The sequence below is a fragment of the Polyodon spathula genome, chromosome 16 (assembly GCF_017654505.1).
Source record: "Polyodon spathula isolate WHYD16114869_AA chromosome 16, ASM1765450v1, whole genome shotgun sequence".
NCBI lineage: Eukaryota > Metazoa > Chordata > Actinopteri > Acipenseriformes > Polyodontidae > Polyodon > Polyodon spathula.
The window spans coordinates 8,596,793-8,624,639 of NC_054549.1; the positions used below are offsets into that span (position 1 = coordinate 8,596,793).

The 27,847-nt window shown below is 42.5% G+C and overlaps 1 protein-coding gene across 3 annotated transcripts in view; it reads right to left on the reverse strand.

Moving 5' to 3' along the window:
- Positions 1-27,847, reverse strand: part of prkcz (protein kinase C, zeta) — a 77,635-nt gene that overhangs the window by 4,115 nt on the left and 45,673 nt on the right. For all 3 annotated transcript variants that reach the window (XM_041273519.1, XM_041273518.1, XM_041273520.1), the window contains 12 exons: positions 24,794-24,879; positions 22,003-22,134; positions 20,103-20,184; positions 19,105-19,157; positions 18,370-18,558; positions 12,865-12,962; positions 11,506-11,592; positions 10,792-10,927; positions 10,267-10,354; positions 9,542-9,661; positions 8,742-8,821; positions 7,713-7,802 (listed from right to left, as the gene is read on the reverse strand). In XM_041273519.1, coding sequence (XP_041129453.1) covers positions 7,713-7,802; positions 8,742-8,821; positions 9,542-9,661; positions 10,267-10,354; positions 10,792-10,927; positions 11,506-11,592; positions 12,865-12,962; positions 18,370-18,558; positions 19,105-19,157; positions 20,103-20,184; positions 22,003-22,134; positions 24,794-24,879 — 1,241 coding nt within the window. The remainder of the gene's footprint in view (positions 1-7,712; positions 7,803-8,741; positions 8,822-9,541; positions 9,662-10,266; positions 10,355-10,791; positions 10,928-11,505; positions 11,593-12,864; positions 12,963-18,369; positions 18,559-19,104; positions 19,158-20,102; positions 20,185-22,002; positions 22,135-24,793; positions 24,880-27,847) is intronic.

Here is a 27,847-nt window from a genome sequence, read left to right on the forward strand (position 1 = left end):
TTACACAAGTGTTCCCATCCGCGTCCCCGTTCCCCGTCCCCAAGCGAGTGAACACAACAAATAAAAAAACAGCACAAGAAAACCTTGTGTTCCTAAAAACTGGTAGTAATTTAATAACATTCTCCTGCTTGCGTCACAGAGGGGGGGCGGGGTCGAGATGCATGAAGTGGTATTGCGGGAAATGCTGCTTATAAGTGGATCAAGTGGCGAGCAGCTTTGGAACACACTCACTGAAGCAAAACAACAACCAATTACAGAGAGAGAGAGAGAGAGAGAGAGAAAGAGAAACAACAACCAATTACAGAGAGACAGAGAGAGAGAGGAGAGAAAGAGAGAACCGATTCCTAATTACTAAAGGATTCGGTCGGAACTTCACAAAACAAAATTCACATGGGGTCTATTTATTTTTTTGCGAGGACAAGAAAATCCTTCTGATTTTTACACAACAGCAGCACCACAATAAAAAAAAAAGCAAAACAGCATCATTTCAAATTTAGATGGTTTATTTCAAGTAGTTTATGTACCCGAATGTATTTATTCCAAGCTGATCTGCTTTTTTGCTTGGTGAGACAAACATCCTGTTTGAATATTTCAAGTCAGATGTGGGATTATTGCCCTACGTGAGGCATTGTGAGTTTAATGAAATGATTTCTTGGCCTGCTTTGTGGAGTTATTTTTCCCCACGAGTTTTACATTCAAGTTTCTCCAACTCGTGAAATCTTTAGACAGGTTACTTTCTTCTTTTTCTTCATGACCACCCAGGTTGTTTTCCCAGACTGTGGCAGTGTGAGGCTCTTGATTTTCCAGTGTGGTTTATCCCTTGTACAGTATTTCCCAACACGCTACATTTATTACCATTGTGAGAAAGTTTGAAATATGTTTGTGGTTAACCCATCTACGAGTTTCGGTTCTCCATTGACACTCAAATAAGGGGATAACATTATATGCCAACTTGCAGAGAGGTATTAGTCACAGTCAAGTTTTCACACAATTACTACTTCCTGTAAAACAAACAACGCAAAAAAGCATGATTTACACACGTGACTTCCAAAGAGCACAACCCTACCCAAGCATGTGCTTTCTGCAGAGACCCCCCACCTCTGCTCTTCCAGGTTTTCAAAAGCTAAATCACCCTCTAGTATTGTTTCTAAACCTTCTCCCTAGTGGCGATGGCTGAAGGTCGAGGTTTCTTACAGTTTTTGAACTCCACCTCAATTAAGTATAATACTGTCAAATACATTTTTTTCTTCTCCGCATCTGCAAGAGCAACTCTTAATAGTAAACCAAGAGACTCAGGCAAGACTCACTCCTGCTGCGATCACTCGGATCACTTCTAAGTAGATTTAGCAGAGCACTGACGCTGGATTTCTGACACCAGGTTATTTCAATGAAAAAAAGTCCAAAAAGAAAAGGACAGGGGGGGTGTGGGGGAGGGGGGGATATATTTATATACATTTTAAAAATACGCTTAGCACAGTAAACAAATGTTAAATGACTCTGTGCCTTTGGAGTTCCTGTAATTTGGAGACAGCAGAATCCTGACGCAAATTTCCAACACATGTGCCGCAGATGCCAAAATAACAGGATAGCGCAGGCTGAAGCAAACACGATGCCAATTACAACACAGCAGTAAGATCCGTCCACTAAAACGTTGCAAAAACAGTAGGTTAAAAGATAGCATCACAGCAATCTGCACTGCGGAAGATGCATGACAGAGTCAAGCTCCAATTCATCACGCCCTCTCTGGACATTTGATCGCATTCACGGTAGCTATGTTGGGCATCTGGCATGGAAGCACGGTTTAAGATGGGCAAGATACAACACAATGTATTTCTATACAGCACATTTCAAAGTCTTAAGTCCTTCATTTGTAAAAACCCAGAAAGGCGTGTTTATACCAGATTAAAAGCACATACGACTGAAGAAACACCTCTGTTACTGAATCAATTCCCCACACTGCTTCACAGACACCTCGAAAACACCCCCGTCTCTTATTGATTTCTTTCAATAGATTTCAACAGGCAGGCAAAACTTTGACAAACAACAACATCTTGCATTTATGTAACACTTTTCATAAGGCATGATCTTCAGGCGCTTTATAGAGTCTTGTATCCTGAGGATTAGCACTGAAAAATAAAAATAGGAATACGAATGCTGTCTTGTTATCCGAATAGAATAATTTTACTCCAAGGAAAAGAGGAAATGGGCATTACTGAGAAAACAATTGGAATACTGTTCCAGGCCAGAAAGTGTATGCTAAGCTGAGCAGTCCCCAGCTATGTGTGGATTTACCAACGAGTTCCTGTATGAAATAACCTATATGCTAAATCCATTTGGGGAACTGAAGGCAAACACATAAAAAAAAAAAATAGGACGCAGCAGATGCTTGAGAAAGAGGAAAGTATGAAAGAACAGCCGACAAGAAGCTGGAGCTGGAGAAGTTCACTGGTCTAACTTCACTGTCCTCCAAATAGGACGCAGCAGTTTGTAGCAAAAACTACGGATTGAGATTCTTTGTGATTAAATATTGATTTAGAATGTACCAAAAATGACAGTGTGTTGCTTTGTGTGGGAAGTGTTACCCTGGTGAGTTTCCTTGACCATCATCAGCTTTTTATCAAAAGCACCGTCCACTGCCTCCTCCGGAACAGATGCAAGCGTTCCAAATGTGGGTTTGAAAGGACGACCACGAAAGAACAGTTCTCTTCATCGTGGATCTTACTGTGAAATCCTGCGATAAAAGGGCTGTTGTCAAGACTCTCCTGATCCCCGCTAAGGTGTAGGCTACAAGGAAATGCACTTTATGAACATCAGACTTGAAACGCAGGGAACATTAACCCCTTCTCTACCGATTCAAGCCCAAAACCAAAACAAAATTATGCAGACCGACATATTCACGGCATCACCAGTGGCCAACCGGAATTAATTTTAAAAAGGGTAGTAGAACTGAATTTTCTGCACAACCTTAGTGTCTCAGTACTGAAAACTCAAATGCACTTGAGAACTGTGAAGCAATGGAGCAGAGTGCATTTCCTTTAAAAAAAAAAAAAAAAACACAGTGCGGAGTGCATTTCCTGTTAGCTTCTACAGCTGGAGTGGCACCAAAGGAGCGCCTCATTCCACGCACTCTGACATTTCAGTGCAGGGCTGCAGGCCTCCTATTCTGTTGCAGTAATTGGAGTATGTTTGATAATAGCAAGAGCCCTAACCTCCCCCAGATCGTACCCTGGAGGAAGGAGGGGGCAATTTACAACAACTCTTAAAATGAACAAAAAAAAGAATTTGTTTTTCAAAGTCGACACGTGGGGGTTTGATTTTAAAAGATCGCACACAAGCCCTTTGACACTGCGTGGGTTTGCACTGCAGTTACTGTACGTTACAAATCAAGAAAAGCATTTGGCCTGTAAGACTCAGAGACACTGCTTTATTGTCTGGGTTTTTTTTATTTTTAAATCTTCCTAGTCTTCTATTAAAAGTACATGTTTGTTTGGGTGAGCCACAGTAACGGGTATGCCAACGAAAGCATTTAAAACTTTCATTTGAACACATATACTACGCAATTCTGCACTGTGTGTATGTTTTGGAGTAAACATACCAGCTAAAGACTATCTGTAGAGCACAGTTCCCAAGACTTTGCAGTATTTTTTTTTTTTTAGCTTTCAGCAGGATATGACAAAATGCTTGCCTGCTATATCAATGTATTTACATTCATTGCCTAGCTAAAGGTTTTGTACAGGAGTTTGCTGTCTGCATTTAAAATTAGGGGCTGAAACCCAGGCAGGTTAATTCAAGCTGCAACAGAAAGCTTTACCATCAACCAACGCATCTCTGCATCACCACGAGACACGCTGCAGCCTTGCAAAGTCATGTTATCACATTTCAGATTCAAATCCTCCCTGGCAGAAGGAAAAGTAGTAATCAGAGAAGAGATCGGAATTCAAAGCCGTGCAGTGCCTGTCGTGTGTCTGCTCAGTTGTTCTTGCAGGGATTCTCATTACAAGGAGTTTATGAAAGGCCTGATTACAGGTTAGACTGAATCTGTCAAAGGATCACCCCGCCGCTAGTCCCGGAATGACGGTGCTACTCCAAGTTAATGATCCGGAAGCCCCCTCCTGTGTCATCAGATAGGAGCCTGGTGGAGCGGACATGGCGGGTCAGAGGCTAATTTCCCTGGCTTGTCAGTCTCAGTGGTCTGCAGTCATCCCTAATGAGCAATACCTTTTCAATCCTCTTCCAATCACAGGGTGCATTTGTTCTTTCCTCTAGCCATCAGGTCTCAGAATGGAGAAACTAGGGCTGCACAATTGTTTTGTAATCCAGTTTATTTTATTATATAATCGAAATCTTCCATATTCCCCCCCCCCACCCCCACCCCCCACACAGCTGGACGGATGTCATTTTTCTTTTTGGGTTTAAATTGGGTTTCGCAAGCTACCAAAACCTACAGTAATTGCATCTCATCTTTTTCAAACTGGTCTCCAAGAAGGATACTGCAATCTTGCTGTTTGTTAGGAGCACTCAATTCAAAATAATATCAAAAGAAAATGTGAGAAAGGTCTGCATTTTGTCTTAGTTTTTCGTCAGCCTAGGTGCAACATAATACTGCGTTCTAATTAGTTCCCAGATATTGCATATAACTGCATTTTACATTAAGGCCAAACTGCTATGTATATATTGTACGGGCGAATATTATGTACAGTGTCTATGCATTAGTTTTAAAGTTACACAGTTAAATGGGAGCTGAATGTTATTCACAATTGTAAACTTTAATGTTTCATTACTGCACATTAAACCAAAATAATAGCTTTTAAAAAACTGATCTTGCGTTTATAATACCGCTGTCTTACTTTCTTTGCACGTGTACTACATCAAATATTCTGCCTACGTGACTAAGAAGAAAAAAAAAAAAAAAAACATCACTGCAGTTTTCCTAAAGTGTCCAGATCGGACTAAAGCTATCCGATGACCCAGCCCCCACCAGGCACAAGCAATTGGCATTACGCAGTATGGTCTGCAAGGGAGACCTGCAAGATGCACGGAAACAAATCCATTCACCTCGTCTCACTGCAATGCAAATATTAACATAGAACTAAATAATTATATGTGCCCACCCCGGCGCCTCTTATTTTACACAAAGCTGCTGTCTGCGCGGCGCCACACAGGTGGTGCAATGGGTTGGAACACAATCACAGCCTGGAGTTTTGTCTAAGAAGCAGGGAGGCATGAAGATGATGACATTAGTGCAGGCTCAGCGAGCTGGCTTCCTGTTCACAGCTTCTCATCCCTGCATGTTAACTATCCCCCTGTCTGACACAGGTGCAGGGACTGCGCAATGATGCAGCCAACGCTCCGAGACAGCTTCAATTAGCAATCGTCTTTACACAGGTCTTTAACTCTTTCCAGGATTACTGACTCGGCCTCGCCAAGGAGAGAGAATTCAAAAACAGCAAACTGCTCTATATCCCAGGAGAACCAGGCTCTGTGATACTCAATCTTTAGAAATACTTAATGAAGAATAAAAGTAACTGATTAACTGTAAACACACTATTTTAATAAACATTAATGATAACAAATAAATATATAATTCTTTTAAGGTGATATTATTTACCTTTAATCTTACTGGGATTTCTGCTGCCAGAACATTGCAATTGTGCAATTACTTTAAAAGAGAATTTCTTGTAAGACGCTTGTAAAAGTAGTTCCAGCAGGGGTGCCTTAAAGGGTTAAACGTACAGTAAAACAGTGTGTAGACAGCGCTGACTTCTTCTGAGAGAAAGAGGCCCGAAACCCTGCGTCTCTGCCTTGTGCTAGTCAGACTGGCTTTCATTAAAGACAATTTTCTTTACTATTTATGGCAGGAGTCCTGCAGGCAATGCGCTCAGCCTGCTGACATCTCCCAGCGCGCCGCTGGCCCAGGGGAGAGACTCCGCATTTCCACTGGCAAACACATCCAGGCTCGCCACTAAGTACAGGGAGCAGGGTATCGGCACGTCCAGGCTCCTCACTGAGCACAGCCAGCAGGGTATCAGCACGTCCAGGCTCCCCACTGAGCACAGCCAGCAGGGTATCAGCACGTAAAATATACGCCGATTTCACAGCTGGGCTACCCACACAACTCATTTTGCTTGCTTGAGAAAGCATTGCAATCGTGTCCAGCTGAGATTAACCCTTTCCTTCACACAGCGTTTAAAGGAACCGAATTCTCCGTTATAAGTCCTGCATGTTCAGGACTTGCTAAAATCCTGCTGACATCTCCCAGCGCGGTGCAATTCAAAGCTCTTTTTAATTTTTTTTTTTTTTTTTTTTTTTACATTTTTACATTACAATATCCATTTTTGTGATTTTATAATACATTGTGCAATAACAGCTTTGCTTTGAGATGTACAAAATGCACGAGATGACATGTCTTCTAGAAGAGGCACCCAACTTATCATATATATTTTTAAATCAAATGATAAATTAACCTCCAATTTAAACTGTATTTTTTTTTCCCCCCCAATGCAACAACTCCCTGACCATTGTTTCGCTTTAACATTTTAACTTTTTATATTAACAAAACACTCCATGATCATACATAGGTGTGCTGTGGTTCTAGCCATAAAAATCATATGCAGAACAACTACAGAACTCCGTTAACATTTAACATTGTATCATCTCTATATCCCCAAAGAGTTTTACTGGAACCTTAAAAAAAAATCTTATGAATCTGTTCTGTTTTTGAGTTTTATATACAATGACATGCTCGCGTGATACTTTTTGGTTCAACATTTTATATAAATTAAAACCAAGTAACCACAAACTCTCTTTGCATCATCTTTTAAAACTATTAAAGTAAACATTGACAGTGGACACACACACACACTGTATAGTGGAACTCTATTGTAAATGAAAAACATATCTGCTTCATCAGTGCAGTGATTGTCAGGAATACGTCATTTCCACGCACCACTCTATCCAGGTTGAAAATCCTGCTGCTGTGTTTCCATGTTCATTTAACTGACCCGCACTGGTTGCCAATCTGAGGTGCCCCTGATTTTTTTTCCCACACCCTTTCCCAAAGCGGGCTGGGTGGAAATACGTCACAACACTGACCACTCAAGTGACGAGTGGGCAACAACATTTAATCCACATCCGTTTATTTCTGTGTTTTTAATAATCTTGGTTTTGTAAACTAACGAATGCTACCTTATCCGCAAGGCATGCTGGGAAAGAACGCCCAACATCCGTCAAACTTGTGTTGCATGGAAACTTTTCCCACTGCATAGAAGTCTTTTCACTCAACTCTATCCATGAGGGGTCAGGAGGAACGTGGCAGACCCTGGATCAGCAGTCAATCCGTGCTCATGGAAACTACAGAAGTGTTGCTTCAACAAGGCTTTTGCAATTTTGACCCACAAAAAGGAAGAAAGTGTACAGGGATATCCATAGTGATCCATGTTTAAAACACTGTATCAAGGTCTTTACACCAAAATGCAATTAGACATCATGAAAGGAAAAATTATTAAAATGTCACAAAACAGCTTATAGTCATACCTTTGATTACCTAATTGAATCTTCTTAGTTGCTTGTTAATCTCCCAAAGCTGTTAACAGCATTGTCCCTTCATAAGCAAGAGAGCACATGGCATTGTGCTGTAAAGACCTTGCATCCAAACTCATGTGGCTTGCACCTCAGCGTCAGTTCCTTTCTCTCGGTGAGGCACAGTCTCTTACCTGGTCCCAGTCTATATTGCGGAAGAAGGTGTGCGACTTGATATCTGAAAATCCTGTTTGCACTTGGCACCCAAGTCTTTCTTTAGGGTCCTGTGGAACAAAAACAAGCTGGTTCGGTCCTACAGATCACATGGATTTCACTTTGCAACATCATCTTAATTTCCTCCGGTTTTAATTATGAAACTCTCGTAAACCCAACTGAAGGACGGATAACCCGAAACACTTTTTCATTGTATATACAGCAGTGCACACACAAGAATAAATGCTCCCACAGTGCGTACGAATGAGGAGTAAAATTTGGTCTAAAACATGTTGACACAGATGTGTTCATTATCTAAGCTAGGGAGGCTGATAAATTAAGGCAACGAGCTAAGATGACTGTATATACAAAAGGCAAAGTCTCCTGGTGTAAAATGTATAGATACTATTAAAAATGATCCATCATACATTTTTAAATAAACAATGTTGTGTGTTATATGTAGCCAAGTAGCATATCTGCTTTCACAATAACATAAAAAAAAAAAAAGAATTGTGGCAATGACTCACTCCTCCACTGACTCACAGAACTGAGGACAGTACAGTATATACAAAACAACAATTAAACTAATTGTCTGACTATGGACAGGAGATTTTTTAATTTTAGTTTTAATAAAATGCATGTTTTTGTTTCCATTAGTTTAGCCGCTCATTTCTTGCTACCCCCCAGCACTGGAACTCAAATGGCAGCTGTTTATATTTACATTGGTGCTACAGTAAATGGGAGTTTTCGGAATAAAAATTTTGTACAGAATACGCGACACCCAGTGGTTGACTGTTGGAACTGCAGTTTCTGCAAACCCCTGCTGTTTTCAGCCAACCAATACAGGCACGTGATTTGCGAGAGCGTGTCAGAGAAAGGATCTTCTTGCCAGTAAAATGAGACTATGTTAGGTAGAGCTGATGTGATAATGTCCCCAGCCCCTGCTTTGTGTGTCCTGCTCATGTGTGGGTGTACTCGAAAGGAGACGGCGTGTCAAACTCCTGACTTACCTTATTTAAAAAGCCCTTTAAAACGCTGGCGGCCTTGACAGAGAGAGATCTTGGAATGCGAATGGGCTTTTCAAGAATAACTGAAAAGGAAGAAAAAATAATAAAATAATAAAACACACATATAGGAAATATATCAGTATTGTAAAGCTTGTATTTATAAACAGGGATGGCAGTGTTATCCTTCAAGCATGTCTGCTGTTCACAATCGGCTGTTCTTGCACAAGAAAAAAAAACTTTTAAAACTTTTAAAACTAAAATAAAATTTCTATCAAAACCTCATCTACTGGAAAACCCTGGTCCTGGTTTGTATCGACCAAAATAGTGGGTAAGTAATTGAGAACTTGAGGAATGGAAACCAGAAGAGTCTGCAGCTCTGCAGAACCAGGGCTGGCCGCCCCCTGATCTACTGTCTACTGTGTAAGCAGGAAAGGCTCTGTTAGGAGTACAAGATAAATGTTTTAAAAGTAGGACCAGAGACAACAATGTGCCTCTGTAACTCGCCTCGAACCATAAATCTGCAGCAGCACTGGTCCTGGAACAGCTTCCACCACACTAACGCTTTAAAACGTAGCTGGACACCGCTAGGCAGCAACTGGACCTGCTCTTTAGCAAGATCCAGACAGAACCGTAATCCTTCGAGTTAAACCAACGCAGGCAACAAAAAAACAACACACCACTGCAGAGAATCAGTGCAGTGCATCATGGTGCCTGTATAATGCTGTTTTGTAGGCAATCTGAGTTACTTCTGACTCCCCCTCCCCCTCCATCATCAACCCAGAACGCCTCGGTGCATCACAAACCTTGGAACAGGTACTCCTCTGTGTTCATGTCAGGATTGTCTGTGATGATATCAAACGGGGATCTTCCGGCCGTCATCTCAAACATCAGGACCCCCAGAGCCCACCAGTCCACGCTGAAACCTGGCCACCCCCGGAACAAGCAGGATTACAGCAGCAACAATTAGTGTGCTTACTGCACAATGCAAGGTTATTACAGGGAGGCATGCGCTCATTAACACCAGAAACAGAGCAGCACACAACTGTGAGAAATGACTGTTTAATGCCCATCCTCATGGGAGTGGCATGTTTAGAGAATGCAGCATGCAACCCCTTGGGTGGGTATGAAATTCATGTATTACTCTCTATTTTATGACTCAGCACAAGACCCAGGACTGATTGATTTAGTTATCTTTCTGTACAGTTCCGAACGCATACAGATATTTCAAGCACACAACACAATCTCTTAGGAATACTTGGCGAGACTAATCTTGACGTGACGATGAACACAGTCTCCATTCTGGAGCTATTAAAAGAGATTGCAGTGTTCGTCAAGGTAACAGGGATAACGGATTTGAAGAAGGTTTTTTGGATAAACTGCGATGTAAAAATGCTGGCTTTCAGGACCTCGTGAGTCTCTTCAAGCTTAAGTGGAAATTTAAAGAAATGGGTGTCATTGTCACCTTGGCACATCTGAAGTCTGGTTTTATTTATTCTGCGTGTGTACAGGCAACCCATCAGCAACATACCATAGTCCTCTCCCCGGAGTATTTCAGGTGCTATGTAGTTCGGAGTCCCACAGAAGGTACTTGTAGTGTCACCAGGTCTTATACCCTCCTGTGGAGAGTAACACTGGAATGACAGGCTGTTTAACACATTTCCTTACCAAGATATAAGCAGCTGGACACACTTGAGCAGAGCCCTTGTCACAGCGCATGAAGGAAATTACATCAACAGCATTGACCCATGACAGCGGATTTATTCATATGAAATATTTCACCAGAATAGCTACTTGATGTTCAGTTCTGCTGGAAGGGATTCCAATATTGTGAAGCAGAATATACAAATGGCATTTTTATATTATATATATTTATATATATATATTAATCAAAAGTAGTGTTTTAAAAATCACATACGCAAAATTAAATCCAAAATCTTACACTTCGATAATGGACTGGCAATGTGGACATTTTACTTCTTGACCTGACTAGCCAGTCCTGCGGCTGTGTTTATCAAAAACACGGGGCTAATCCAGTCCCTGGTTTTGCTCTCACCTTGCACATCCCGTAGTCTGTTAATTTGATGTGTCCCTCGTAATCCAACAGAACATTGTCCAGTTTCAAGTCCCTGTAGATGATCCCTTTCTCATGGAGGAAGTTTAGAGCAATACAAATTTCAGCTGCATAAAACCTAGAGACAGAAAGCAGAGCTGCATACTCTAGCAAGATCACGCTCCCTGCTCCCATGCAGTTACACAGGAGCGAACGAATGCAAAGAACTGGGTTTTAACCCAAGTACATTAAACATATTTCACTTTCAACACCTTTTCACTTCTGAATTATGTTTCTACCATCTAATAACCTTGCCATAAACAAGTCAGGCATCATAGAGAATATCATATATTAATGCTGATTCTCTCCGTTAAACTGGGCGACTGCGTCCCACTGACTATCTGCTCTGCACAGACAATTTATATGCATTTGTTGCTCTTTGCTCAAATAGATTTCACTCCTGAAAGAAATAGTCAAGCAATATTTCCAGTTATGCCCAGGATGCCTGACAGCCTCAGATTGATTCGCACACTGCACAACAGATATCAGCATGCCAGGGGAACGGATTAAATTGGCCTTGGCTGAGCGTCCAAAAGGTGTGAAACTCAGCTTAAAAACGCTGAATCAACCGACCGTGAAGTGCAATGTGCTGGACTATGCGTTTGCCTGGAGGGAGAGCTTAAGAAACCATTGGAGATAGGAATGAAAGCACCCTACCGTGCATGCTCCTCCGGAAGCTTTCTCTGCCGTTGCATATGGAACATGAGATCACCGCCGTTCACATACTCGATAACCAGGAACAATCTGAAAGAACAAAGAAACATACTCAGCAAGCATCAGAGACTAGGAAAGGAAGGCTACAAAAAGATTACTAGAGTAAGAGGGCAGCAAATACCATTGTTCTTAATGTATAATGCATTGAAAACTCACTGCAGCGATCTGAATTTATATTATTATTACTCACTGGAACATGGGTACCGGGCCCATTCACTGCTATAAAATAAGTCAGAGAAATCAATTGCTTAGAAAATGAAAAACACAAATCGCGAGGGACATTACCACAACCTGTACTCTGCTTCGTTTTATTGCTAACTATTCCAGGGTCATGTTAAGCCTTCATATTTTACTGTTTACTGCCACGGGGAATTGGGACAAGGCGTTTGTGCGACTATGGAAAATGTAATTAAGTTAAAGCAGAGCATGTTGTGGGGAAATTGGTCTGGCAGCAGTAAACACTACGTCTTAACGGGAATCTCACTGTAATTTTCACTTACGCTTGGTTTAACCTTGCTGTATTGCTCTTAAATCAGGTGGCATGTCTTGGTTACTTTAAGACTGCAAACCCCCCCCCCCCCCCCCCCCCCCCCCCCCCAAAAAAATAGCATGCAATGCACTGAGCCAAATCGATCAATGTTTGTGCATTTAGACTTGTATACTGGTACAAGATGTAGCAACCTAAAAATATCCCTTCCAGTTCCTCAGTTATCCCGGAAGCCCATTCACTCCTCAATGTAATAAACACGGTGCATTGTTATTTCCACTTTGTTTCACCTCCCTGAACATGAATAAACTTGCTTGCCACTGACTATTAGGTGCCTAGTCCCAATCTCACCCCCTTGATGGAAGTCACACAACAAATGAAAGCAGAAATTGTTGCTATGAACAACACAATAGTGGGTTCTAAAAAAAAAAAAAAAAAAAAGCAGCAGAACCTGGGAGAGTTCTGACCCACACTGTAGCGATGCTGTTTATCATACAGTTTGACAAGTCAAAAACTTTAAAATGTCAATTTGATCAAGTTTCAGTGTTGTGAAAGCCTGCATTCAGCCCATTCCCCGCGCAAGCTGACCAGTCTCCCCATTAGTTCAGCATGCGTCACGCCCCGGCTCTGTGTAGCCCTAAGGCGCCCTCGTCTCGCCTCCCTGTCTCTTCAGCTCTCGCTAAAACAGAGCAGAGATTCAGCACAAAAATACTACATCTCTCTCACTCTCCTAGGGCTGGTTCCTAAACAGTCGTATGAGCGCCGCAGCTTTACATTCAGGACTCGGCGTGGGCTGTAAAGAAAGGACGTCTTACCGGCTCTCTGTCTGGAAACAGGAATGAAGGCCGACGAGGAAGGGGTTACTGGAGGCCTGCTCAAACACGTGCTTCTCTGTCTGGACCCAGTCGATGTCCTAGGAGAGAAATACGGAGACGATGAGCTTCCCAAAGTGTTTCCACGAGCACCACTGTGGCAGAGGCCACAGTTACACAGCACAATATAGCCGACTCAAAACCACACGCCCAGTTACAAAACAACCAAGACAGTGCAGCCAGGCTTCAACCAAGGGTTGTTATTCACTTCCAGGACAGTTAATTGGCTGGCTAGGACACACAAAATAAAAAAAAATGCATACAGCTCAACTATGCTTTCCCAACACACATTTAAAAGAAAATCAGAGACTGATATTTTGTCATTATGCAGATAGATAGACAGACACACACACTCTAGTCAAATTTTTTACACTCAATTTTAGTTGTTCTCCGTGGGTAAGAGAAGTTGCCCCTGCCAATGTACAGACAAATACAATAAAATATAATACATCCCAGAGCGATCTGTAAAGTTAAAAACAACACAAGAGCATTCATATGTACAACACTCCAGCTACAACCAATCACATGAAAGCACATTAAAAAAGTAAGTTTTCAATTTAGTTTTAATAGAATCCAATGTCTGAACCTGCCTAACGTCAGCCGGAATAGAGTTCCACAAACGAGGAGCCAGACAGCACAAAGCTCCGGCTCCAGCTGATTTAAGATCTTTTTTTTAACAAAGTGTTCTGTACTTTCTGATCTCAAAGAGAGAACAGGACTGGGCGGAGTTAGTAGTTCTTGGAGATAGGATGGACCTAATCCACGAAGGACCTTGTATTACGGCAACTTTCAAATCAATTGGGTAACACACTGTAACCAGTGCAAGATCCCCTGCAGTAATATGCCGACAGATGGAAACGTTACACACACAGCGAACCAAAGAAAATAAAAAAATGATAAAGCAGACACAGGGATGCGAAACGCATTAAAAACAGCGCGCATTCGAATTGCGTTCGTGCCCTCGGTCCGGCAGCACACACATTCCTCTTCATTGCTATCCTCTCACACACAAGCAGAAACCTCTCAGAGCTGTGCGCAATCATTGTTCGGGTGCAACTGCTTTCATTTTTTTCCCCCAGCTCCCTTCTGCAAACCTCTTCCATTCAGCCCCTTGTAGACTGCAGGACACGCTAGAGTGGCAAAGCCCTGAGTTCCAGGGATCGGGACCTTCCGACTCGCGGGAGCGGAGGAGACATTATCAACTTAACTGGCAAGAGCTTGAATAAGCCGTGGTTATGCTTTGTGTTCGTGCAGTAAAAATGTTTCCATATACATACACACACTCTAGAAGTCTAAGGCTGGCCTTGAGAGCTCACATGTTAGAAAATCAATTAGCTACTACAGAGCCGTAGTGATTTATATTACCAAAGGAGGTGTTTATATTACACATTCTATGATTTTCCGTTCATGGCCCATTTGGTAAAGAGCCGACATGGTCTGTGTATCCAACTGTACATCAGCACTATAACAAACCATCAGCTAGTTCTGCAGCTGATAGAGATATTTCTTTCTTACTTCACATGCACACAGATAAGGAGCACCAGCTGAAAATACCTAACCATGGTATTGCGGACCAATCAAACAGCACATCTGTATGAGCTGAAAAGCCACTTGAAAAATCAGTAGGTCGTGGGGCTGACAACCTGCTGGGGTTGTCTCGTCTAGACGCCAGCGTCTAATGAGAGCTCTGGGGTAAGAGGCTGTCTGTCTGCAGTGAACTGCACTGTAACTCTGTGGCTGGATCCTAAAAGCTTTCCCACTTTCTCAATTCAAACTTCAACCAGTGGTGTCGCCCCCCAAATCTGGGCCGTGGCGGGTGTGGGGGAGCTTAGGACGGCCAGGCTGTCCTCTGCTCACCGCGCACCAGCGAACCCTGTAGTCTGGCCGGGTGCCTGCGGGCTTGCCTGTAAGCTGCCCAGAGCTGCGCTGTCCTCCGACCCTGTAGCTCCGAGATGGCTGCATAGTGTGTCTGCGCGGGGGTGGTAGTGCTGAGCTGAGCTAAAAATAATTGGACATATCAAATTGGGAGAAAATAATAAAAATAAAATTGGCAACGACTACATTTTTTAGAAAAAAACAAAACTAATTTTTTCTTTTTTTTTTTTTTTTTTTAAAAAGGCACCGAGTTATAGGCTTTGAGAAATTGCTTACAATAGTACATCTATTTTTACCAGCGAAATGAGCCCTTTCCGCCTGCTGACATATAACAGAGGAGGAAACAGAGCTCTCCCTCCCTCTTTAATAACCCTGCTCAGGAACTCGTTTTAATGTGAACAAACAAACAAACAAAAGAACATGAAGTACAACAGCTTTTATTGAACACATTTAGTTTTGCCCGATACAGATTTGGTACTTAATTCGTCAGGCAATGCTCCCATACACAGCCTGGCTGATCCGCTGACCCCCCTTTGAGTGAGAAAGGCTAATTCTGTCCCTATTTTATGGGTTTATTGCATTTGCAGAAAAGGCTGTCATTGTGCTGAATCTGGAGCTGCAAGTGCAACCGGAAAACCAGTTTCCCTTCTGAAACGAGCTGAATATTATTAACCCTTCACTTCAACTCATCCACCTCCCATCCCAGCCTTGCAAACATTCAGAGAGCAGGACGGAGCCTGAACCCGCATTCTTCTACGGAACGCCTCATCTGAACGTTCTAGAACTCTGCATTTCGATTAGTTTGACCTCACTTCAGTAGCATTTATGTTGTATGTCGAAGCGTAAATCAGCCGCTATACCATCAGCCCTTCTGTCATACTAGAATTCAGAGCTACCCCTTATTGACACAACATTATTATAGGCAGAGTGTGAATTAATGCAAGGGACCTGTTTCAGGTAGCCCAAAATGTCATTTTTAAATAATGTGTTCACTCTGACCTCCGAGAAAGGGCACAGCTTCATTAGAGACAGACGTTTTTACCATGCACTGAGCTCCCTGGATCAACCACCCCCTTTTAACTGTGAATTAAACCCTGCGAGTTTGCAAAGGCTTGCAAAGGATTTCAGACTTACCTAGCTATATTTATCACTGTACAATAAAGATTATGAGCACTCCAGACATCTACCCTTCGTTAACACATGCACTCAGACAGTCTGAGGCATTATCAAATACATTACCATAAATTACAAGGGATTTTTGTGATAACGGTAAACCACCCTCAGCTTTATAGAAATTGATTAAGTACTGTTCTTACCAATCTTAAATAATTGCATTGGTGCTACAGCACACAGTTTTAATTACACGTACGGGAAAGCACTGAAACAGTTTAACACAGATAGACAAGACAAGGAATCTCATTTAGATTCTCCTGCAGTAAATCGCATCCTTACACACGCTCTGTTACAAAGTAGAAACACTGACGAAAAACAGCTGAATTAAATCTTTACAGCTTTAGCTCTCACTTGGTAAATGCAATTCGTCATTCTGACAGTTTGAAAACACACAGTGAGCGAACAATAGGAGATATCTTTGTGCTTCCTCAGCACCGAGTGTTCGTAGCTGCCAGAGTTTCACTGGAGCTGGTCTGGAAGTCATTACTTATTAAAAACACAAAAGGAAACGGAAGCTGGGTTTACAAAGATTTCTTTTTTTGGCTTTTCCAATTCCTTCAAAAGTCCCAGGACTGGAAAACAAGTTGACAAACAAAGTGTAAGTGAACATGAGAATCGCTTGCACTGAAGCACAGTTTATGCAGCTGCCATGTTAGGTGCTGTACAGAGAAGGAGGTGGTATTCCTACACCAGGCCGTGCGCTTGGCAAAGGGGTTTACAATCCGAGAGATATCCGGATGCTTGTGGTAGAGATGATCAATACATTTAGCAGGATTGGAGGTCTCTTTTCTCAGGTGGAATTGGAAATACAAAAAAAACAGGTAAGTGTTAGCAAAGCAGACCTGGCCTGCTTAAAGTCACAAATACCACTGCAGGGAAACAGGGTCGGGATTTCAAATACAGTACGTTACAGCATGCACACATGTATACACATCTATATGCACCATGTGTTTAGAAGGTACCTTTCAGATTAGCTGCAGTAACCCAACAGATTGATTTACTGCATTACAGAATTCCAAACTAAAGGGCAGTGTCGCACATGGCACCTGTCAATGCCCCCACCTGCCAGTCTTAAATCAGAGCAATTCACACTAGGAGCTTCCTTTTGTTCTCATGGTATCTGCAATGTTCACGTGCATGAATGAAGTGAGCTGAGGTGTATCAACTTGCTGCCTTGTCACAGCAGTGCTTGGAATTGACAAACAAAGGAAAAACAAACCCAAAGAGACCTGCAAGTAGAATAACTATTTCAAATAAATAGCTTCGAGTATCTAGCCAACTGCATTTAGCAAACAGATTTCATAATTATATATATATTTGCTTAAATACGTTCTTTGCATCCCGTTCAAACATATTAAGTGTTTCCGAAGCTTCATGGTACTTTTTATTGCATGCTGTGCTTAATTCAAAAGGTTTAACCCTTTCTGTTCTATATATTAACACATACACACATTCCCAAGCCCCTTTGTCAGTATTAGATGCTCCCCAATTCAGCACAAGGAAAGCACAAACACAGGAACGGCTTGCTCAATAAGAATGAACGAGCGCAAATAAAAGGGGGACCGCTTATGAGACATCACTAATGTAATGCTACCACCTAGTGGTCAAAAAAATCTGAACTACTGTATTTTAGGTCTTCATGGGACCAGACAGACCCGAGGACCAGAGACCCAACCCATACTCCAACGGGTTTCAGGTAAAAAAAAAAAAACGTGTTATGCAAATCAGGTTCAGGTCAGGTCTAGTCAATTAATGTTAACATCTTGCAGTGTATCCCACCCTGCACTGCAAAAAAACCTCTGCATTCCTATTAAACAAAGCCGAGTTTCAATAGGCTGAGACTCCAAGCCCTGTCTGTGTCTGTGCGCTCACCTCATCATCGTGCACCAGTTCCATGCCCTGTGTGTGTGTGCGCGCTCACCTCATCATCGTGCACCAGTTCCATGCCCTGTGTGTGTGTGCGCGCTCACCTCATCATCGTGCACCAGTTCCAAGCCCTGTGTGTGTGTGTCTGTGCTCACCTCATCATCGTGCACCAGTTCCATGCCCTGTGTGTGTGTGTCTGTGCTCACCTCATCATCGTGCACCAGTTCCATGCCCTGTGTGTGTGTGTCTGTGCTCACCTCATCATCGTGCACCAGTTCCATGCCCTGTGTGTGTGCGTCAGTGCTCACCTCATCATCGTGCACCAGTTCCATGCCCTGTGTGTGTGTGTATGTGCTCACCTCATCATCGTGCACCAGTTCCATGCCCTGTGTGTGTGTGTGTGTGTGTGTGTGTGTGTGTGCTCACCTCATCATCGTGCACCAGTTCCATGCCCTGTGTGTGTGTGTGTGTATGTGCTCACCTCATCATCGTGCACCAGTTCCAAGCCCTGTGTGTGTGTGTGTATGTGCTCACCTCATCATCGTGCACCAGTTCCTTCTTCACCACCTTCATGGCGTAGACCTGCTCGTTCTTCTTTAACCTCACCAGGAGGACCTTGGCGTAGCTGCCGCGGCCAATCACTCTGATCAGGTCGAAGTCCGACAGCCCCAGCCCCTGGGAGATCTGAATCCCATCGATCCCGTCCAGCACCGGCTTGAGATCCTGCACAGAGTGAGGAGACACACTGGCACAGGGTCTCCTTGATTTCACGAGAAAGCACCGCTTCGGTAGCAAGCAAGGCATGACAGATCAAGACTGAACGTACTGTGAAATGCAACAGATGTGCTACAGCGACTCAGTTGACAGAGCTATGACTTATTGGTAGCAGGTCAATGGAATTTTGGCTAGTCAGTCATGTGTGTGTATATAAATATATATATAAAATGATAACAAATTTAATTCTGAACGGCTTCTACCGATTGTTTCATAACCAGCGTGACAGATGATAACAGAAATGTTCCACCAAAAATATCAGCAGTCAATGTTTGAATGACTGTAAGGCATGAGCATGAAGCCAAGCAGTGAACACAGTGAGTAGACAGTAACCACAGCACGCCCGCAGCACAGCAAGGAAGTCATGCTTGACCCCTACTTCAGTGGATACAATTAAAGCTGCGTGGGTTTTTTTTTTTTTTTTTTTTGATGGCTTGACTGATGTTACTTTCATTTGCGTGGATGCGAGGACCTGGTTTTACTCCTCTCTCTCACCTCTGAATCATCTTCCCCTTTTTCCAGTGTCCGATTGTGTGGTATGAATTGAACTAAGAGAAGAAAAAAATACACAGCAGCGAGCGAGAAAGAGAGACACAGAATCAGCAAATTGCTATAAAGTACTATAACATAGTGCTACAATAGTACTTTTTTGATGGGTGATATTCTTTTACGATTTGCATTCACATATAATAATGTGCTAGCAGATACTGGTGTGTGATCACAACTTGAGTTTAATAATTAAACTCACTACTGCAGAAGTGCCCTGTGATATAAGCTAGCAGCCACTAGAGGGCACCACAGCACACTCACATTTACAAACTGCAGAGGTCAACCGTTGACTTTTTGGATTAAAGTTGACCATGCAAAAGGATTCTGGTCAGGTCTGCAGTGGAATTAACACTAAACAGCTAGATTAACAGTCCCTGTTCTTTTGAAGTACAAGGATTACAGTTTCTTGTCTCAGCCAAAGGACAGCCCTTTCATTTAACAACTACATCTTGTGAATCTACAATGGGTCACGTACCTACATACAGTCATGTGCACATTTATTAAAACACCTCAATATGTGTCATTGATATCCTTTATATACCTACCTGCATGAAAACTTCGGGGGGTGAGGATTTCAATTTTCAGTCAATAATCAGTGATACAGAAATATAGGCACTTCTGTGTGAAAATGTCAGACCGCTTTGTGCTTTTATTAGGCATCTTAAAACAACAACTAAAGTCTCATGCATTTTAGCATTTGCAGCTATGTATTCCTTTTCTCTTACTATTTTAAATGTGTGGCCTATTAAAGCCATCAATTAAAATTAGACAGTCACTAATTTGCCTGTTTTTTCAATTTTGCAAAATTTTCGTTTCCAGTGGTTTGACTTCACACACACACAACAAATCACCAAACTACAGCAGCACCCGCTCCGATACATCTCCACACGGCTGTACCTGCATACATACACTTGACATTACAAAACCTCTCTTAGAAAACCTACTTCCGTCTGTTTCTTCAGAAGGGAGTTCGACTTCATCGTGTTCCTCATTCACTGGCGGCTCTTGGGATGGCATGACCGGATCCTAGGGAAATACAGAAGGACAATTAACTCCTTTCCATACAAATTTTACCTATACCTGCACCATTAAATAGGATACCGTTAACCCACTGAGGATCAAATTCATGGTTCTTTTGGGGAAAAAAAAAACAAAAACAAAAAAAGTACAAGCAGTATTTATGTAATTTGATATGTTCCAAATCAATATTTCTTTACAGAATAAAATGTAAATCCTTGTTCTGGCTACAAACTGCTGCATCCTATTTTGAGGTCAGTATCACCCAGCTAGTCAGACCAGGGAAATGTCACACCAGCTATGATGCTCAACACAGAAAATGAAGGCTAGGTGGAGGAAAACACCAAGAAATTGATCATTTTTAAGCTTTTTTATTATATATTAAGGTGTCACAAAAGCATCTGAAGGGCTGCATTTGCAGAATTAAGAGTTACATTTAGACTTCACTTGTGCAGTTAACAAAATTTGAGTAAGTTACCATAACATAGTTAATGAAAAGAACAGGTCGATACCAGTTAAAAATGCTCCAAAAACAATACAAAATTAGCCCGTCCTCAAACGAGAACAACGAGTTAGACAAAAAACAAGCTCTAGCCTCGTCTAACCCGGTTTCGCTTTTGAGATCAGAGGAGAGCGATAACATGAATGGGGGGGGGGGGTGATAAACGTACACGGATGCATTTGGAAAAATAAACTGAAGAGTGAAGAATGAAAAAAGAATGCAGCCGAATCCACCACAGTGTATAAAACAGAATCATGTGCTTTCCACAGTGTCTCCTCCTTTGGTTAGTATCACGCGTTACTGTGTTCATTTTTTTGCCAGAAGCTGCATCGTTTGATACGGGGAGGTCTCAGTGGCACCAGCCCTGTTCTTTAGTTTAATATCTCAGACAGTGTTGATACTCTAACAAGCCAGAGGGGGCAGGTAATGCATATTGGAAAGAAAATACAGCAATAAGTGAGTCAAGACATGCACAAGGAGCCTGGGATTTCCATGCAGTGAAACCGGATCTCCAGAAACTCTTCTGTGCAAGATACACAGGTGCAGTAAGCCAGGGCACTCTCAAAACATAAAATAAAAGGTGCTGGGCGTTTGTAGGTCTTGCAGTGGACACCCAGACTAACATGGCCCTGACCTCTCCCAAAATGCTACGTTCCAATTCAGACATTAGGAAAAGCTATTTTGAATGCTTTTCAACATCCAAACCAAGGGCACACAGAGTTCTTGCCACCAAGCCCTAGATTCTAAATCTGGTATTCTACATTTGTACAGTTTACTAATTGGCCCTAATCTGAAGCCTCAGCTACTGTGACTATCTACTTTGAGCGTTTTTTTTTTTTTTTTTAGTGCCTGCCAGACAGCAATATATATCTAAGATCCTGCAGGTACAAACACCCAAGTGCTGTTGTGTCAAAATACATCATAAAAATGCCGGCGCTTTGTTGACATGATGCAGTCAGGTGCTTCTATAACAGGAGTCGTTCAAGGTGGTCGTGCTAGATATGACTTTAAAACTCACTGATTTCCATGAGTTCCAGGCACACACAGTGAATGTTCCAAGTTTTGTAAGGTACTGGGGGTCAAAACTGTCACTACTGTTTTTTTCATTAGGGCAGTATGTAGTGTATATATATATATATATATATATATATATATATATATATATATATATATATATATATATATATAGTTTATGACTAGTCAGAAAGCCTGGGGCCATGTATGCATCTGGATCTTGTTGTGATCATGTACCGAGCACGCAGTGTGTCAGAGTGGGAGGTGATTAATGATCATTTGGTAGACAAACAGAAGCTATCTGAACTCACCATATGCCTTTGGCAGGTCAGAGGAACGAGTTTGTGACAGCGCTTATGGACCAGCAGTTTGCAGTTGATACACTTGTAGCCCTGCCTTCCGAGACCCCATATCCTTTCACTGCAGTGGCCACAGTAAGCTTTCTGTGGGAGGCAAGACAGACAGACAGAGAAGAAATCAGAGCAAGCACATTGTATCAGACTGGACAGTGACATCACCAGCTGTGCAGAACAGAATCACACATTCCAGAACGTGTGAATGCTTTGATGCAGCAGCAGTTTGAGCCAGCTACAGCAATCCTGTCTATACTGTAGATGACACAGAGAATCCCTTGAATAAATAAATAGCATTCAGCACTAAAGTGGGCGCATTAATAGCAGACCAGTCAGAGTTCACATTTATAAGAACAGCTAACAGGGTGCATTAACTTTATTACTTCCAACTTGTACAACAGCAGTTTTCAAAACAGCCACAGTGGATTTAACTGGAATACACCCTCTGAAATGATTACTGGAGCAACAGAACTCCTAACGACTCCGATCACTGTAAAAGGTTAACCCTGGTGTGAAGGACCAACACAGTTTCATGCATGACCAACATCTGTGACAGGCTTAGTAACACAGACAGGCATTTCTGCTGCTCTTAACGCATCCATGTTCTCTCACAGTTCATTCAAAGAGAGCTGCACAGTCAGCTATGCACACGCACCAGCACGTACGGTAAGGCGAATACAGGTCTACTGTATGGGATAGATCAATCTATTACTGGCAATGCCCTGCCATCCTGTGGATGTTTAATCTTCTAGGGCGGCTGGCAAAAAACGCCCACTGCTGCTTTTCACATTGCAATGGGGAAGTTCTACCAACTGTGCACTGAGACTCTGTCCTTGAAAGCTGCATAGGACATGTGTAAAAAGGAACGGCTGCATACACATTAGCAGCAGACAAACATGATCATCAATTAAAGAGACAGCCAAAGACATTTGCTTTACAATAAGTACAGTTTAAGATTCTTTATTCCTCCAGATTGGTTCGCACCATTAGCTTGCTTGTCGCGTGCAACAAAACAAATGGCTCTCGCATCCTTGTCGGAAAAAATGATATCGAATAAAGCTAGAAGAGTTTTTGCAAGGTTAATGGATGTCCTCCTTATCTGCAATCTGGAAAGCAGTAACAGTTTTCTGTGAGATTGAGTGTTGCGGCTATATTTCAACGCACTGCATTTTAACAAAATGCTAAACCAAAGTGTAACAGCCTGATCTCAGCCGGCTATGAAGCTCAACACATTGGAAATGCAGCTTTATCATCACTGCAGGTAGGCAAACACCAAGAAAATGTATAATTTTTAGGCGTCAGTTTCTTATTTTATACCGAGCCATCATAAAAGCACCTGAAGGGCTTTATTTGCAGAGTTACATTTTGACTTAACTTTCGCGGTTAACAAAATTAAAGTTACCATAACAATATTGTTTAAAAAAAAAAAAAAAAGGCAGACGCCAGTTAGATGCTCCAAAAAATGACAAAGCGGCCTGTCCTCAAGTGAGGACAATTGCACTTAATGAGCTAAGGGAATAAACTGTCCCACCAGCTTGACCATTCGCACACCTCTCGGAAGGCTAACACTGTGTTTCCTCTCCTCGGCTCTCTGTACTGTAATCCTGTAAATACAGCCCTTGAGATGCTTTCGTGACACCTCTGTGTAAAATAACAAACTGAAGCCTGTGTCTGTGGGTATGGGAGGGGAGGGGCTGTCTTTGTGTAGGACACTCCAATTATAGCACAAAAGAGAGCAGCTAGCACAAAATGAATGACCTATTTTCCACGGGCAGTGTGAAATACCTGGCTACTAGCCATCTAGTCACGCCAAGACAAAAAAGCAAAAGAGGTCCCAAGCTGAGCTGTGTGACACTGTTCCTGTTTGACTGGGGCAGGCTATTGTTAGATGATGGTACTATCTCAAGCATGGGTCTGCTTGCCTTACTCGAAGTTGAATTTTTTGACTTTCTAATTCCACTTAATTGAGTTCAAAGGTCATGGTCCAGAATTAAGTGTATAATTGTCGGTCAGGTTCTTACAGTATGGTTTTTAATGACGTTTTCCTGAGCACTTGGCTGCAGATGCAGGCTATATAAAAAGCAAAAATCGAGAAATCAAACCTTACCCTTTCTGTAGAAGCATGGCTTCTGTCGACAATCCAGCATGTATAAAGAAAAGCAGAACCTTCAGAAAGTGCTTACAGCACAACCCCTACAGCCCAGCAGGTTAAAGAAATATCACAGGTTTCTTTTAATGGATTTGCTTACACTGGAGGCAAATAATAGCAGCTTGTGCTCCTTTGACTCAAAAAAAAAAGTGCATTTCGAAGGAGATCAACAACAAGGAAGCACAATAAAGCAGGAGTCAGGTGCATCAAACAGTGGGGGCAGCACGACCATTACACTCAGGGGGGAAACATGAAAAGGCAAGCGATTACTATCCCAGTTTAAAAAATAAATAAATCAGCAGCAATACAGAAACCGGTCCCCTGGAGTATTGCAGAAGCTAATAAAACAGGCTAAAGCGAAAGCGCTGAGAAATAAAATAGGCCAACCAGTTTTAAATAATGCATCAAATGCCTCTGCTGCTGCTGCTACAGTGTGCAGAATTATTTTGTATTCATTACTGAACCAGTCAGGCAGCATGCATACCAAAACACCAGAAGACAACAGCAGCAGCTGCAGATAAAAGGCAATGAGAACGGACAGATCAATACCTGCTAGCCAGCGAGGACCTTCCCTTAATCCCTTCACAGAGCCGCACTCACCCTGTTAAAGCGCTTGGCCTGAAAGAGATGCCCGTTCACGCGGTACAGCTTCCTCCATCTTCTGGCTCCGCGACGGTAAATTGATTCTAAAACAGAAATGAAAAAGGTGTAAAGGAGCAGCATAGTGAGACCGGGGAGGTGAAGAAGAGAGGGGTGGCTCTCATTTACAGCAGGCAGGGAGCGTGTGGTCCAGCCTAGCCTAGCTGCTAAACCCTTCGCTAAGCAGTCAGTCTGATCAGAGAGGAGGAGACAGGAATTTAAGATGTCAGGCTCCTGAGATACAAACACACTCTCTCTCTCTCTCTCACACACACACACACACACACTCACTCACTCACTCCACTGCCTCTCCCTACTCTCTCCTACTCTTCGCTTGTCCCACGTGATTCTAATCTCTCTACTATATCACTACCCAGGTAAGGGAATTATTGTACAGTGCAGTTATAAGCCTCTGTAGTATCTGTTATGGTAAATAAGGGGATGAAGAACGCTCTAGGAATAAGGTGTGAAACAAAGGCCACCTTAAGAGTCCCCATATCAAAGCCATTCTTTAAGTCAAATAAAGCTAGTACAACTTACAAACCAATCAACCCACACAACTCAAAATGGGAATGTGTGTTGTTAACACAATGGCAGCTAAGCAATTAGATTGCAGTTGAGAAATGCATACTCAGATTAAAAGAATTGTCTAGAACTTAAATTATAAATCACACTTCACACTGCATCCAGCATCACCAGACGCACAAGTAGCACAGCATGCCAAGGGAGGGGACGAGGGTTAAAACAGTCTGCTTTCTTCATGCACCATTTCAGGCATCATTATAGTTGCAAGCAGACCTGCGATTTTCTGCCAAAGCACAAATTCAACAACCCACAGCATCTCTTGCTAACTGAATCCACACTCAGGGCTCTGATTTGCAATAGGCAGCACGCTGGGGTTCTTGACTGGCACCTCAGCTGTACTATAGTTAGTGTGACCCTTCATTGCACTTTTTATTATTTATCATTAAAGTGCTTGGGAAGGGTCTGTGCAGCGTAACCAAGCATGGAGCACTGAGGGGGGCTAAGAATTCACCAAACGCATCCATCAAAGGGTTTGAGCTCAGAAATGATTCCCCTCGTTCTGCGTTCTCTCTTTCGAGCACAGCACTGCCCTGGAGACACGGACCTCTCTCAATGCAGACCATCTATAAGAACTGATTGGCTAGCCAGTGACGGAACTGCAAAGCTTCAAGCCACAGAAGACACACACAGCTCGCTCTGAAAACAAAAGGGAAAAGCAAGCACCATAGCAAGTACTGTTTGGGGAGCGTGCCAAGCAGTGTGAAAAAAAAAAAAAAAAAAAAAATACACAGGGAGCGCCACTACATTATCAGCAGGTTCTTCTCCTGAGACAGCAGTGACATTAACTCCTAACATAGCTCTCTACACACTACTCGTATCCCAGTCACTGCACGCTCTCTAGATTTATTTTTTCTTCTGCTGCTTTCAACAGAGTTGGCTTTTCAGCGCTTGTGAAGCAGCGTATTGGATTGATGGAGCTGCAGACTGAAATCTTCAGGGTATCCAGAGAGCAGGTAGCGTTGCATTACAGCGCAGTCGTTCTCCTCTCTCATACCCGCTGCAACATCGCTGTGTCTCAACCCTGCCCCTGCGATCTAAAGCTTTGTTTTGCTAATAGTATTAAGGCACAATACCAGTGTGAAAAGTATTGTAAGAGACTGTATCTCCCATTTACCTGCAATTTCACTTCACTGCAGGTCCACAGGGAATGACAGGGCCCCACCTCATTAGCACTGTTTCTATGGTAACCCACAGCAGCCCCATACCCCATGGAAACAGCGGAATTCTGTGCCAACACTGCTAAACAGCTTTACAAATACAAATACATTCTAGCCTTTGACAGCAACTACGTTGACCTATGATTTGGTCAAATAATGTTTTAAAAAAAGGTTAAGACATGCATCTGCATCCCTAGTGGGGCTGCTTTACAATTGTCTGGCTTATCTACTTATGGAAGTTTCTTTTGTATTATTTAAATTTACAGTTGTAAGGCGTAGATCTAAATATTCAACGATTGCTTGCGCACAAAAGCAGGGATAGAAGGATTACAGGTCAAAGCACACAACGAATCGGCCTTCACAAAACCTCAAATTTGGAAGCAAGGTAATTTACTTGGAATAAAACGAAGTAATGCCAGTTTCCTATGTATGGGTCTCTCTTCATTACCGCTCGCTTCTTCACTGTGGTTTAGGTGCTGCAGTTTCTGTCAGTAAACACTTGTTCGGAAGCCAACAGTCGCCTCCCTACAAACCATTAAACCAGTGAGATTGCTCCACTTTAGCATGCTGTGCATTAGCAATGAGACAGATGGTTTACAGGCAGATATTTCACTTGAATATTGCTCAGACCTCCTCACTCCACACAGAATTGAGACGACCCAGTTAAAACAGCCATGTCTTTTACAGCAGCCAGCACCACTTCACAGACTAATCCTGTACACTTCCAGTGCCCGAAGGGAATAGCAGCTCCGTTTCCATAGCTACCCAAATTTCTCAATGTTTCACTATCATTTTATAATGCTACTGCGACTTAGGGATTAGCCTTTCCTGTACCTGCATGATCAATAAAACTGTCTGGATTTAAAGTGCAAACGGAGGGCTGCAGTATGCATTACTCTTCATATGTGAAGCATTAGAATCGCTCATTGGATGTCTAATGAAGCACTGTTCAGACAGAGACACAGCTCGCTACATTACATAACATGGTTACGTTTGGCTTCATTCATTGCAGGCATACATTGGTACAGCGCTGAACTACTGCAGTGCTTAATAAAAGCATTGTGATTCGCGTGTACACACTGGGACCAGCTTTTATGAATGTCAATGCCCCTTCCCCCTACACCCAAAACTATAAAAAAAATTCACGCAAGAATGTGTGGACTTCAGCTGACTCCGAGCTTCCTTCAGCGCAGCTAATCTTGTGTTTTGAGACGGTACATGCATTCTGAAAGCAAGTGACTTGCGTCATCAGAGGCAGATGATGGATATCAGC